This window comes from Neomonachus schauinslandi, chromosome 3 (assembly GCF_002201575.2).
Source record: "Neomonachus schauinslandi chromosome 3, ASM220157v2, whole genome shotgun sequence".
NCBI lineage: Eukaryota > Metazoa > Chordata > Mammalia > Carnivora > Phocidae > Neomonachus > Neomonachus schauinslandi.
In genome coordinates, this window is record NC_058405.1 from 160,105,729 (window position 1) to 160,120,451 (window position 14,723).

General features: G+C 44.0%; 1 protein-coding gene across 2 annotated transcripts in view; it reads left to right on the plus strand.

Moving 5' to 3' along the window:
* KIAA2012 (KIAA2012 ortholog) overlaps positions 1-14,723 on the plus strand; it is a 101,664-nt gene that overhangs the window by 59,883 nt on the left and 27,058 nt on the right. For both annotated transcript variants that reach the window (XM_021703191.1, XM_044913379.1), the window contains exon 14: positions 7,741-7,878. In XM_021703191.1, coding sequence (XP_021558866.1) covers positions 7,741-7,878 — 138 coding nt within the window. The remainder of the gene's footprint in view (positions 1-7,740; positions 7,879-14,723) is intronic.

A 14,723-nucleotide genomic window follows, 5' to 3' on the forward strand; every position in this document is an offset into this window, starting at 1 on the left:
CCTCACCCACAGGATTATTTTGTCAGCCCCAAACTCCATTGACAATTTAAGGATAACTTACTGAGAGGGGTTTGTTTTTAATTACAAAACCAAGGCTTTTATTTTTTTAATTTTCACTCTATCATTTATTCCAGGAAGTCTGTATTTATTGATCTATTGGCTGCTAGTGCCAACCAGACACATGATAGGTGCCTAGTTGATTTCTTTTTCTTTTTTTCTTTTTATTATGGAAAATTTCAAACACATGCAAAAGTGGAGAGACTAGTATAATGAACCTCCATTTTATTTTAAGTATCAACAGTTTTCTCCCCATTATCTTGAGAGTGTTTTTTTAAATAATAATAACAGCCAATGTTTTTGAGGTTTACTATGTGCAGCGTTGATTATCTTCCTTAATCCTTATGATATCCCTATGAAGTAGTTACAGTTATTATCCCCATTTTACAGATGAGGAAACATGTCATGACTAACAGAGTCCCATTCAGCCTGTGACCTGCACTTGCAAAGAGGTCTGCTGGTTTGGGAATCCCACAAAGCTGCATTTAGATCCCAGCTTCTTCCCAACTGGCTGTGTGGTTTCAGGCAGGTTATTTACCCTCTCTGAGGCCCAATTTCCTTATCTGTGAAGGATAATAATATGTCCCTCATGGGGGTCATGACAAGAATTAGATGAAACAACATATGGAAAGGGATTAGCACAATGTTTGTCACTAAGCCTTCCCAATAAATTACAATTGTAAAGTATTCTATCCCCCTGCTCTCTGCTTGAAAGCCATTATAAAACAGAACTTGGAGCTTGTATACAATCGAAAAGGGCAGATGTGGAAAAGGAGAAGCTTGAAAAGTAGGAATAATTTAAAGGACTGTGAGCCAGTCTACCTACCATTGTCCCCATCCCTCACTCTACCCACCCCCAACCCCTAAGCCCAACTGTCCCCCCCCAACCAAATACCCTCCATGCTGTCTGGATTTTGTTTCACTGCTTATATTTCTATTAGAGATTCCTTTGGGTTTCTCATATCTCATTGTGAAATTTTTTTTTTTTAATTGTTTTCTGTCCTGCACCTAAGGAAACACAGTTGAAGGCCTGGGACAGGGGGCAGGCAGAGAATTTTGGAGTCGGGAGTACTGTATCCGGCAGGGCCCAACCCCCGTTGCCCCCCCCCCCCCCACCCAGCACAGGGCTGCCCAAGAAAACTTAGAGGTCAGAGGACAGGAGGGCCCAAAGGAAAGGAAGGGGGTGGGAAAGAAAGGGAAAGGAGATCTTTGTTTCTCTCCTTCCCGCCCTCTGCTGTCCCAGCACTACCAGGGCTAGTTCAGCTTTTTAGTCCAGCTAAATTACGGGTTAGATAAACTTTTATGGGCCAATGTGGGAATCAAAGCAACATGGGTGTCATTTCTTTTTCTAGTGAAAATCGACTGATTTTAAATGACCTTTTAGAGTGGAATCAGTTTGCAAGTTGAGATTCCTTGTCTCTCGGTTGGCTGTCAGATTGGAAAAGTCACACCAGACCCAGCGATAACAAGAAAAGTCACACAGTTTTGGGTTAAAGTGTTGGGTTAGAAAAAAGTAGGGGCTTGTTCAGATTTCTCACCCTGCACCCCACCACCTCTCATCTCCCGGTCTAAAATAGGATGCGTCATCTCTCAAACACAGGCAAAGTTCCAGCCTGAAGACAGCCAGACACCCCCTCACAGAAAAAGCTAGTTTCTACCTCCCGTGGGGCAAAAGAGATCACTATTTTGGCTTAAAATTTTTCTCCTCCAGCTCCTGCTAAGCCAGATAAACAATGATTCTGTTGTGTCAATAAAGCACTTAATTAAACTGAAGACTATCAATTAGAACTCATGGATAAGATTTACTTCCTGATAGTAGAAGTCCATGGAATTAAGGTGTCCTGGGTTTCATTATTCAAATGTTCCCTGAGGGGAACAGTGCAGTTGGTTGGCCCCATTGTATAGGCAGGGAAACTGAGGCACAAAAAGCTTAATGACATGGCAAAAGTCCCTAAATGAGTCTCTCACAAATTAAGACTGGAGATTGCAGTGTTTCTCTTCCTAATCTACGTTTGCTAGCTATTGGGACTAATTTGCTAAACACTCAGGAGGATATAAAATCTCCTTTCATAGAGTTGCAGCATAAAAAAGTGGATGGAGACCAAAATTTGTGCCAGGAGGGGAAATAAGAAGGCTCTTCTGGCTTCCAACCAAACTGTCCGTCCAACCAAACTGTCCGCCTCCTTGCAGAGCCCCTCCCAAAACCATCCACTCTGCCCATCTCACCAGCACCTAATTGCCTTTAGAACACAAAAAGTGGGCCAGGATGTCAGGTGGCCAAGATGAACAGGATGAACCCAGGTGATGGGCACATGGACTGCTGGGCACCCTTGGGATGAGTGGAACCACACCATGGTTTATGGTCCTTTCTCCTCCGAAAGAGGCCGAGCAGGCAGACCAGTTTATTGAATTGAGATCCTGGTATTCTGTCTGGCCTCCTAAAGACGAGAGGTCTTCTGCTCCTCCAGGCCAAGGAAACCTAGACAGAGATAAGGTCTCAGAGGGGGACCTGGGCTGGTTGGGGTCCCTGACTTTGCACAGGCTGGGTCCCCTCCCAGTTACCCTGAGCTGGTAGTGTATACAGAGCCCCTGGCCCACTCAGATCCTTCCCCAAGCAGCCCAGTCATAGGGAGCCCTGAAGGGCTCCATTCTCCCTCAGCTCCCACTGTGTCCCCATTCGTACCGCCCATTTTTAGTTCCACAGGCAAGAAATAACAGGGCCTGAGAAGGCCAAGTGCTGGGGAACTGGCCAGACCCTTCAGCCCATGGCTCCCTGGCAGGAGTGGCCCTTTCCAGGATTTGGTCCCCACCCACCCAGTAGGGAGCATGGTGAGGGGGAAGCTCAGAATCCTAGCCCTCCTCACCCCTCCCCACCCCCAGTGACTAAATCTCTCAGATCTGTCCATCCCCGCTGGGATTCAGAGTCCCCCCAGCCCCCAAGAAAGTGGAGGGACAGACTCTCAGCCAAGGAGGGGGGCCTGGTGGTCCAAAGGAGAGACTGGCTCTTTTCCTTTTGTTTGCTCACAGGAGGGGACAAATGCCCTGTGTGCACAGAGGTTTGATGTGACAACTTGATAGACCACATAAGGGTTTCAGCAAAGGCCTCCCGACCCTGCTCTCCATGCATTAAGATAATGATGGGGTGTGTGCCCCAGCACATTTCAGATCTTGGCTACAAAGGCCCTCCTTCCTTCTGTTTTCTTCCTCCAGCTCAGCTTGCCCACAGGTTCCCAGAGACTCTTGGCAGCTTTCTCTCGGGCAGAATGAAGTTGTGAGCTGCGTGGGAGGCAGTTAGACAGTGAGAGTGTTGCAGCCTCCTTAATGAGGGACAATAGCTCTTCTTGGAGCCATTAAGCCGCAGCTATGGAGATGGGGAACCCCAATTAGAAAGGAGTGGGAGAAGTAAAGAGGAGGGTCTGAGAGATGCCTGCAGGACAGATCTGTATCTTTGGTGGCTCTGTGGGACGCATGGGTGGAGATCTAGCTGACTGAGTTTAGAACCTCTTTCCTTCTTCAGGTAAGACGTTCCAGTGACTGTAGAGCCAATCCATTGTGGCGACCCTTCAAAATAGACAAGCTGAAAGGAGGAGGGAAAATTACCAGAGAGAAGGGCTTTTCTTTAAGTTTGGGGCTCAGATATTATGGGAATAAGAAAGGAATGGTATTTATTTAATGGACATCCTCCGTAAGTTTTCCTGCATTATGTATGTGTGCATATGGGTATTTGTATTACAGCCCATAGCTCTCTTTTGTTCTGGCTTTCAACTGAATCACATTATGTTTACAGCAAGATAATAATCCTGGATTTTCCATGGCACTCTCTGTCAGAGTATAAGATTAGCTCTTGAATTCATTAACAGCCATCTCCTTTTAAATGTCAGATAACTTTTTAAATGCCAAGTACTTACGCAACACCTTCTGTGCAATTCAAATCAGCTTTACCAAATTAACTCATTCATTAATCTTTATTGTTTCATTTACTGAAGAGAAAGGCTTCCAGGTGTTTTTAGCAGAACATGAAAATATTAGTTACAATACGGTATAGGTGGGTTTTGATTTTCTGCTAAACATTTCACCCTTCCACCAGTTTTGTAATCATTCCCACTGAAGCCTGCACAAAAAAAGACACAAAAAAGCTTCAGGTATCTCTGCTTTCTACCACTTCCCCCATTTTCCTTCCCTTCTGTCTATCCTTGCGCTTTCTTCCCCCTTCTGCATCTTCAGATACCTTGACTCCTGTTTACTATTTATTCTGCTGTCTTCACTCTCGAAATAGCCCAAGAGTTGCAAGGGTCAGTTATGATGGCTCTTCCACCCAGAAAACAGAAGGGTGCCTCTAGGGAGCCCAGAGGGCCGGTCAGAACAGGCTTAGCAATCAGGAATTCCACTTTCCTTTTCAGAGGACCCCTGCCTGGTTTTACCTCTGAATAATCAGATACAGACTACTCTGACGGCTAAAGATAGAGCCTTCCATGGTTGACTCCTTCTTGTCACCCAGCTCTCTGCTCCAGTCATCTCAGAAAGGTCTTTCCTCGCCACCCAAAGGCAAGTCCCACCCCTTCCCCTCAACCTCCATCCTATCCCATTTCATTGTCTTCATAGACTTATCACTATCTAAAATCATTCTGCTTCTGTACATGTTTGTTTGTCTGACACATATCACCGAGTAAATATCAGCTTAATGAATAAATGCAAACCCATCCCAACACGTGGCTTTCTTGTGTGGTTTTAACTTTCTTGACTCTTTCCTCCTCTTCTTACCACCTCCCAGAATCCTCTTCATATATTTAATCTTTTCTTTCCTCCCATCTCCCACATCCCCTTCCACTATCATTTATTTGTTAGAACACTTGAATGTAATAAGCAAAAACAGTTCTTCGCATTCCAGTGACAATAGAGCCTTCATGAAGACATTCCATCAAGCTAGAATTCATGGCCCCAGAAGTTAAGGAGATGAGCCATACAGTCAAAAGAATTGTTTTATCAAAAGATTTACAGGCCGGGGACACCTGGATGGCTCAGTCGGTTAAGTGTCTGACTCTTGATCTCAGGCCGGGTCTGATCTCAGGGTCATGAGTTCAAGCCCCATGTTGGGTTCCACGCTGGGCGTGGAGCCTACTTAAGAAAAACCAAAAAAAAGATGTATAGGTCAGTGATTTGGAGAGACTTTTCTCAAAGCCTCTCAACTCCCTACTCTTCAGTCTGAGCCCCACATGAGGAGTTAAAGTAATTCTAGCCATTGGACCTGGCTATGACTATGCTTTTGTCTCCTGGGCTAACACAAAATCTGCTCTTGAAGATAATGGAGAAATTTCCCTCAAACCAGTATTGTCTGATTTCTATTATTGCACCCAGTGATTCATGCATGATTTTGGAAGCTAGAAAGCTTCAAAATTTTTGTCTGATTCTAGCTTGGACCAAATGTTTTCATTTGATCTAGAAACAGGAAGGGGCTGTCTCACTCCAAGGAGCTAATCAGATATACAACTGAGATGACAAAAAATTGGATATGTATTTGTCCAGAAAAGTCTTTAGCCACATTTCAAAACAAAGGAAATGGGTGGAGGTGTTCATCAAAATGATGGCTGTTTGTGGGGACCCACCTGTTAATTCATCATTAATACTTTAATATAAATGTTATAGGAGTGGGAGTTTATAATGGCCCAGAGAGACAGACATCTGAGATTTAGTCTCCTAGAAAATATGGAAATGATCAAATCCACACCCACAGTGATCTCATGGCATACTAGTGACCCCAGCAAATCAGCCCTGAAAAATAACAAATTTCCTCCTTGGAAATGAGGAGCCAGTGCTAGGCAGAGGACAGGTCTCTGGAGGTCTGCACATAATTCCTGTAGAGACGTCTTCACTGGCCTTCCCCATTGTAACTGAATTGGGCCATAACACATAGCTTGCCCCAATGTGATTGTTACTCTTTTGTTCAGCAAATACGTACCAAGTGTATATTTGTTTCCAGACCCTGTGCCAGGCACTGCTGTTACCTGGGAACAGCACAGTCATGGTTCCTGCCCTCATGGGGCTTATAGTCTAGTGGGGAGGCGAGTTGGCTGCACAGCATGAGCATCCTTGTGGGCAATGGGGGAAGTGCTCAGTGCTGCGGGATGTCATGAAAGGCCCAGATGAGCCAGACCTGAAGAACGAGGAGGAATTAGAAGGGAGGCATGTGTTCTCAGGAACGGGAAGGACATTGCTCCAGGAACTGACAGGTCAGTGTTGGTGGTAGCTCTTTGCACTTGCTATTCCCACAGTGAGGTAAACAGTTCCTGCAGAGAGTCCCACAGCACCTGCCCTGGCCTTTTTCAGAGCTTTGCTCAAACATCACTTTTTTTTTTTAAAGATTTTATTTTATTTATTTGAGAGAGAGAAAGAACGGAAGTAGGCAAAGGGGCAGACAGAGGCAGAGGGAGAAGCAGGCTCCCAGCTGAGCAGAGAGCTGGATGCGGGGCTCAATCCCAGGACCCCAGAATCATGACCCGAGCCAAAGGCAGATGTTTAACTGACTGAGCCACCCAGTCACCCCTCAAACATCACTTTCTTATGGGGCCTTCCCCCAAGTACCCTGCTTAAAATTGCAGCCTCGACTGCCATCCCCAGCTACTCCTTACTCCCCTCTCTGCTTTATTTTTCTTCATATCACAAATCACTGGCAGATATAACTTATGTTTACTTGTTTGTTATCTCTTCCCTCCCAATGGAATGTGTCTGCCTTTTTCACAAGGGTGGAGACTTCTGTCTGCCTCTTGCACTGTCATATCTGCTCTACTGGGCATAGAAACGTCACTCAATAAGTATTTGCTGAAGGACAGAATGAGGCAGGAGAGATGGTCCAGGGCCAGGCAAGAAGGGTCTTTTAAGTGGGTTGGCCTTCATGCTGAGGGCCAGGGCCTTTTAATGTTTTCAGCAGAGGAGAAGACTGGTGTGGTCCACTTTGCATCTTGGAAAGATCACCCAGCTTGCAGTATGGAGCATGGGCTGGAAACAACTTCAGATCAAACTTTGTTGTGCTCTGAATCATGACATCATTGGCTTGTTGTAGTAACAGGAGAGAGTGTGGCCCAAGAGATTGAAGAGGCCCCAGGGCCTCCCATTCTTCCTTCCCTCTTGCTAGATTCGTTCAAATCACTCCTCCTAACACATCAAATACATTTTAAGCTTGCAAATAAACTGGAATCTTGCTATAACTTTATCTACAAGGTAGATTTGATAACCGTTTGTGGAAGCCATACAAGTATTGAAAAGATCTCATTAAAAAAACGAGTCTGGGGCAGATGGTGATTTCAGCTCTGCCATTTACCAGCTGTTATGGCTTTAGGCAAGTTACATTAAGTAACTCCCAGAACCTCTGGGTCCTCATCTGTGAAATGGGAATAACAAGAACAGGGTTGTTGTGAGGATTAAATAAAATGATTACAATCGTGGGACAAAGGAAGGTCCTTTTTTCCCCTTTGCCGTTATACTGACCCCAGGTATGAATTAATAACCAGACTTGGATTATCCTCTATACATCTGGGTCCCCTGTGTCTTCGATGGTAAAAATAGGTGTTATGACTAGTGTTCCAACGATGAAAAATTACTTTCTATAAATATTTGGGGATTTAGACTAGCTCTTGTCGCACTGTATATCATTCCTATGAAAGTTGGGCTTTCTGCTTCTCTTCACAGGGAGCCCAGCAGTCCTTGGAGGCAGCAGCTCAGAAGACAGGAGAGCCTCAAAGTTGTATAAATAAAGGGCTGATATGTTCAAACAGAAAAGAATTTTACACGCGCAAGCTGCACATCGACATGACGCCGTTCCTGAAGGTGATCTCACACTGAGAAGGCGAGGGGTTTTATAGACACATACACAGGCATTCCAGTTAATACATTTCTGCATGGTGCAAAAACAGCTTCAGAAGTCCCTCAGAGTTCCTGCTTTATCAGAAGGGACAGAAAATAGGCAGTTTGTAGCAGCTGAAGGAAGAACAAATTAGGACAGTAATCACAGCCAGCCATCGGGGACAAATCAGTTGGGTGTCTGGTTTGGGTGGTGGGGGACAGAGAAAAGAGAGTAGAAAGGATAACCTTGAACTACCTCATAAAACAAGCAAATATAATTCATTTTATCTTGACAGTAGCTAAAATAATTGTTACTCTTTTATCACCGTAACTGAGTAGAGCTGGTATTTTGATTAGTGGAGAAGACTGATTCTTGGTAACTATTTACAAGTCAACTGCATATCCTCTTTGGATGTCTGACCTTATTTTCTGTTCTCTAAGTGTTCGTTATTCTCCTAAGCTCAGCTTCATATCTAGTTAAGGGTACTCAGCGTTCCTATGGTGGGGATGTCATTTGTCCACCTTTGCAGTAGTCTCTTCTGCCCCAACATCTAACACAGTGCCTGGCACTGGAAGGTGCTCACTGAAGGCCCCATAAATTGGCCCCCTTCGAATCCAACAGCCCTCTGGCTTAGGGTCCTCTTCTTACCCATTCTTTGCCACCCCAAGAGCTGAATGAACTGGGAATAAATGATCAGGGAGTAAAAGAAACTAATCAGGAACCAAGCAAGGCTTGGCATGGAAGGATCTCTGATCCTTTGTACAACCCTAGAGAGCAACATCCCAGGCCCTTGATAAGAAATGACTAGGAGGGGGCGCCGGGTGGTTCAGTTGGTTAAGTGACTGCCTTCGGCTTGGGTCATAATCCCGGAGTGCTGAGATCGAGTCCCACATCAGGCTCCCAGCTCAGCGGGGAGCCTGCTTCTCCCTCTGACCCTCTCCCCTCTCATGCTGTTTCTCTCTCTCTCTCAAATAAATAAATAAATAAAATCTTTTAAAAAAAAGAAAAAGAAATGACTAGGAGGGACACCTGGGTGGCTCAGTCAGGTTAAGCGCCTGCCTTTGGCTCAAGTCCTGATCCCAGGGTTCTGGGATCGAGTTCCGCATCGGGCTCCCTGCTTGGTTGGGAGCCTGCTTCTCCTTCTGCCTGCCACTCCCCCAGCTTGTGCTTTCTCTCTCTCTCTCTCTCTCTCTCTCTCTCTGGCAAATAAATAAATAAATAAAATCTATTAAAAATATTAAAAAATAAGATCTATTTTTTTAAAAAGTGACTAGGAAAGACAAACAGAGGAGAAGCAACCAAATACATGCAGGGTTCGTGATGGTGGCACTGTCTAATGCTGTAAGCTGTCAGAGACTTGGGAGGTCATGAGGGTCACCCTTCCAACCTCAGCTAATCCAGAGTTCTCAGGTTACATCTTCTCTGGGCTACTCCAATCCCAGCTCTGCAGTGTGGGGCTTCAGTGAAGAATCATGTATTTGTCCCCAAGCTATCTCACTCCATGACTGGGCTCTGCATTCCTCTGTTTCCTCTTAGATAGGCTCTTTCCCCATGTAACAAGGTGGTCACTGACTTCTCTTTTCTAGATCATTCTGGAACTGAATCTCATTGGTCAAACTTGGGTCACATGCCCATGCCCAAATGAATCACTGTGGCAAGGAAATTAGAATACACTAATTGGCCCAGCCCGAAGTCACAGGGACTAAAAGGGCAGAGGGGAGGAATATCTCAAAAAGAAAAAAGAGGGTCCTTATAACCACAATAAGAGAGAATGACTCTGGACGGTGGGGGATGCTACAAGTATTCAAAATAATTGCTTTAATTCGTTACTTATTATATTAGTTTGCTAGGACCACCAAACAAGGTACCACAGACTGGGTGGCTTAACAAATTTATTTTCTCACAATTCTGGAAGCCAGAAGTCTGAGATCTAGGTGTTGGCAGGGTTGGTTTCTTCTGCGGCCTTTCTCCTTGGCTTGTAGATGGCTGTCTTCTCTCTGTGTCTTCACCTGGTCTTCCCTCTGCGTGTGTCTGTGTCCTAGTCCTACCTCTTCTTATGAGGCACCAGTCATTGGATTAGAGCCCATGCCAATGATGAGCCCACCTCATTTTAAGTTTTTAAAGACCATGTCTCCAAGTCCAATCACATTCTGAGGTACTGGTGGTGGACTTCAATATATTAATTTTGGAGGAACACCATTTAGTCCAAAATACTTATACTAATGAAACTATCCTTTTTTTCGTAGCATCAGTTTAGTTCTCCCCTTCGGGCCTAAAGAATTATGGTTAGTACTTCCCGGGATGGGCTATCATCAACATCATCACTACTCACTCATTCAATCCATGGTGAGCATCTGCTACCTACTATGTGTCTGGACCTTTCTGGGCATTTGGAACACATCAGCAAACAAAAGAGACCAGGATCCTTGTCCTGCCCTAGGCAACATGTATAGTATGTCCAAAGGTGATAATTACTATGGAAATGAGATAAATATATTTATGGAGCATCTAGAAACTGCAGAATTCAGAGTGTAGAATTTTACAATTATTTTTGTGTATTTAGTGTCCATAGTGCTTTTAAGTTACACTTTCTGTTCAGCAATATTGGCACTGTGTTACAGAGGGGAAGGCATTGTCATTCCCAAGGCCCAATTTCCAGTCAACCCTTTCCAAGACTCACAGAAACTGTAACAGCCTGCTTCTGCAGGGGACCCACAGACCGCACACTCCCAGACTGTCCTTGCCCAAAAGATCACACCTTTTCTTGAGAATGTTCAGTGTTAAAAGCTCTCCTTAAGTAAACCTTCCCCTCTTGACATGGTAGCTCCTTGATTCTTAGGAAATCCTTAAGTATTGAAGAAAAGGACTAATCTCAGGGCTTGTGTAGAAAAGAATGGTGAATCAACAGAGAAAAGTCCTGTCCTCAGCATCTGGAGCTTTATAGAAACCAGCTCATTCTGCACATGTCATTTATGCATTTCCTGCATATCCACAGGGCATTTCATTCATTTTTCCTGGTGCATGTAGGAAGCATTGCAAATTTCAGGGTTTGAGAGTAGGAGATAAAAATACTGAGGCAGGAGGCGCCTGGGTGGCTCAGTCATTAAGCATCTGCCTTTGTCTCAGGTCATGATCCCAGGGTCCTGGGATCGAGCCCCGCATCGGGCTCCCTGCTTGGTGGGAAACCTGCTTCTCCCTCTCCCACTCCCCCTGCTTGTGTTCCCTCTCTCGCTGTGTCTCTCTCTGTCAAATAAATAAAATCTTAAAACAACAAAAAAAAGAAACCTTTAAAAAATATATTGAGGTAGAAAAGGAGAATGGAAAAAGAGGCAAATAATCATAATTGCTGACATGACTGAGCACTTACTCTGTGCCAGGCTCTGTTCTAAATTTTACATGCAAGAACTCATTTAATTCACAAAATGAATCTAAGAAATAGGTAACATTTTCCCATTTTACAGATGAGAAAACTAAGGCATTGAGAGGCTAAGTAACTCCCTAAATGTCCTACAGTTAGTAAATGACAGAAACAAGATAAAGACAGCCCAGCTCCAGAGCCCATGTTTTCAACCATCTGCCATAAAGCCTCACTGCAGACCCCAAATGAGTGACCTTGTAACGCTTCTGGGTCTGTGCTTCCTCTTTAGTAAAATGAAAATACTTACACTGGGACCTCCATAGCTGCCTCTCAACAGTGAGGTAAGAGTTACATGAAATAATAATCTTGAAAGAATGTTCACACCTACAAAAGATTCAATTCATAAAGGAGAAAGGAACAGACATTCGTTGATTCCTGCTTAGGACCAGGCCCATATTAGAACTTTATTTCATTTTCCCTCCCGCTTCCTGAGATCTCTGCTGTACAGATGAGGAAACGGGGCTGGTAAAATGAGCTGATGATTGGTGACACGGCTGCCAGCAGAGAGCGCTAGGATTCAAAGCCACAAAACCCACAATACCCGATCTTGACGCGGTCAGTCTACTCTGTTCCTGTGAAGAATTTAATTGTACATCTTTGCTTTGGCTTCAGAATCTAGGAGAGGAGCAGAGAATTAATAATACATTTTAATCTTAATAACACAAGGTACCTGATGATTTTCATAAATCAATTTTCTTTATTAAAACGTGCAGGATATCTATAATACACTAGAAAAGTACTACCTTGAAGTTGAAACTCTTAAATAAGATACTGATTTTCTTTTTTTTTTAAGATTTTATTTATTTATTTATTTTGAGAGAGAGAGAGAAAGCACTAGTTGGGGGGGTTGGGCAGAAGCAGAGGCAGGAGAGGGAGAAGCAGACTCCCCTGCTGAGCAGGAGCCCAATGCGGGGCTCCATCCCAGAACCCCGGGATCACGACCCAAGCTGAAGTCAGACACTTAACCGAATGAGCCACCCAGGTGCCTCTAGATACTGATTTTCTTCCGTTTTTAAGAAGCTGTTGAAATTAGTCCTTTAGATGCATGTATTTTGGCATGTTACACAGAATTTCCAAATGTATTTTCCTAAATAAGTCTTTCAAGAAGAAGCCTGTACAGTATTTACTCCCATTTCACAGATGGACAGAGTGAGGTGCAGAGACAGGTCGTGTAGCTGGCTGCTGGCCCACTGGAGCCCCACCTCTGACTCCTGCATCCCACGCTCCTCTGTTCTCCAGGAGCTCCTCATGAAAGCCTGCAGTGGGCCTAAAAGTACCAAGCTCAGATGGGGCACTGTGCGTGAGGGTAGTGGGCAAGACTAGTGGAAGATTCTCCAACAAGAGACGAGAAGTGCAGGTCACCGGACCCAGCCCCTGTCCGTTGAAGAAACTGAGGCTCAGGGTTTGAGTAAGTCGCATGCTCTGTAAGGCATCAAGTGTAGGAGTCAGGGCCTCCAGGCAGTCTGACTGCAGGACCTGCACCTCAGCCACTCAGGCAACTGTCTCGTGTCTGGTTTCAGTGCTGCAGTTTGTGTTTACAAAGTGTTTGTTACTATCCCCACCCACCCCCAGCCCTATAATACCACGCTGCTGCCAGTGCTCTTTCTAAATACAGCTCAGTCCTCTCACTGGTTTGCTTGAAATTTCTTACCATGTCCCCATTGGCCTTCTGGTAAAGTCTGGCATCAAAGATGTATTTCTTTTATAAATAGAGAGAGAGAATAAATCCATTTTTTTTTTAACTCCATCCTGCAACCCGCAAGATCTGGCCCATATCGAAAGCAGCCACACCACACCACCCCCTGACCAGCACGGGCTGCTTCCTCTGCCAAGAACTACCCTACCTCCCCCTTCTCTGCAAGACTTAGCACCACGTCCCCTGGTAAACAAGCCTTCCCCAGACTAATTTAGCTTCACCTCCTGTGAGGTCCTGCAGAAACCTGTCATAATCTGTCACAACATGTATCAGAGCATTGCAATGCTGAAGTTTTATGTTGTTTCTCCACAAGTCAGTGAGCTGCTTACAAATAGATCCTTCAGCTTTGTGCTCCCAATGCCTAACACACAACCTGGCACACAACACTCCATCAGTGTTCATGGGCTGAAGGAACAGATGAAGAGCAAATGACTTGGCCAGAATAACCAAGCCGGGATCGAATTTTCAGTCCTTAGTTTGTTTCGCTCACTCACCAAGTGTTATTATGTGCTTCAATCATGGTTTAGTCATTGCATTTGTAATTCATACTAAAAATGACAAATTGCATTTTATTTGGTTTAGGTTTTTTTTTTTTTTAAGATTTTATTTATTTATTTGAGAGGGAGAGAGAGCACAGAGGCAGAGGGAGAAGCAGACTCCCCACTGAGCAAAGAGCCTGACGCAGGGCTCAATCCCAGGACCCTGAGATCATGACCTGAGCCAAAGGCAGATGCTTAACTGACTGAGCCACCCAGGTGCTCCTGGTTTAGTTTTTTTTTATTGCTGTATAGTTGGCATACAATGTTATGTTAGTAGTTTTAGTTTTTTAATTCAAATTTTGAATTTGAAATATACTCAGTCTTTGAAAATTTAAGTACAAAAGGGTATGTCTCTCAGCTCCCCTCCCCCCCAGTTCCACTGTTGCTAGCTTCCTGTGTGTCCTTCCTGACCTGTGGTACACATATATAAGCCAGCACACGTAGAGGAATACACAGACACATATTTTATACACACTGTAATATCATACACATTGTTCAGAGTCTTACATCTTTTTACTTAATAGAGCTTGGAGTTCTTTCTATGTTAATTCATAAAGAGATGCTTTTCATGGTTGTGTAATATTCCATTGTGTGAATTACCATAATTTATTTGACTAGTCCTCAAATGGTAGCACTTTTAGGTGGTTTCAAATCTGTTGCAGTGAATGGCCTTAGGTATAAGTCACTTCTCACATGTGTTCATATATTTAAACATGATAGGGTTTTTTAATAGTTTTCTAAGCAACAGACAGAATTTCAAATTCAGACTACTTCTTTTTCTAACAGGGACCCACCAGAAGGTTCTTTAAAAGTCCTGACTCTCTCTGCCTCCATCTCCCCATCTGCGAAATGAAAATATTTCTTGCCACTGAAGGCTCATAGCTACATATTGTTAAGACTGAAGGTTTATCCTTCTTGTCTTTGAAATTCTTCCAAAGGAGCAAGCTTGTTTCTTCCTTTTAATCCAGTTTCCTGTTAGATTAAAAGGACTTATAAACAGGAATTTGTCTTTTAGTTTATCTCTTTTCTACTCTCATAACTTAGCAGTTTACAGAGACTGAGGTGGGTTTTCCTGTTGTAATTTTTCAAAAAACCTTTCCATTTATTTAGGGATGAATTTTTTTACTGTACCAAGGCTAAATCCACTTTGTCTCCAAAATGAGAAATGCAAAAGAA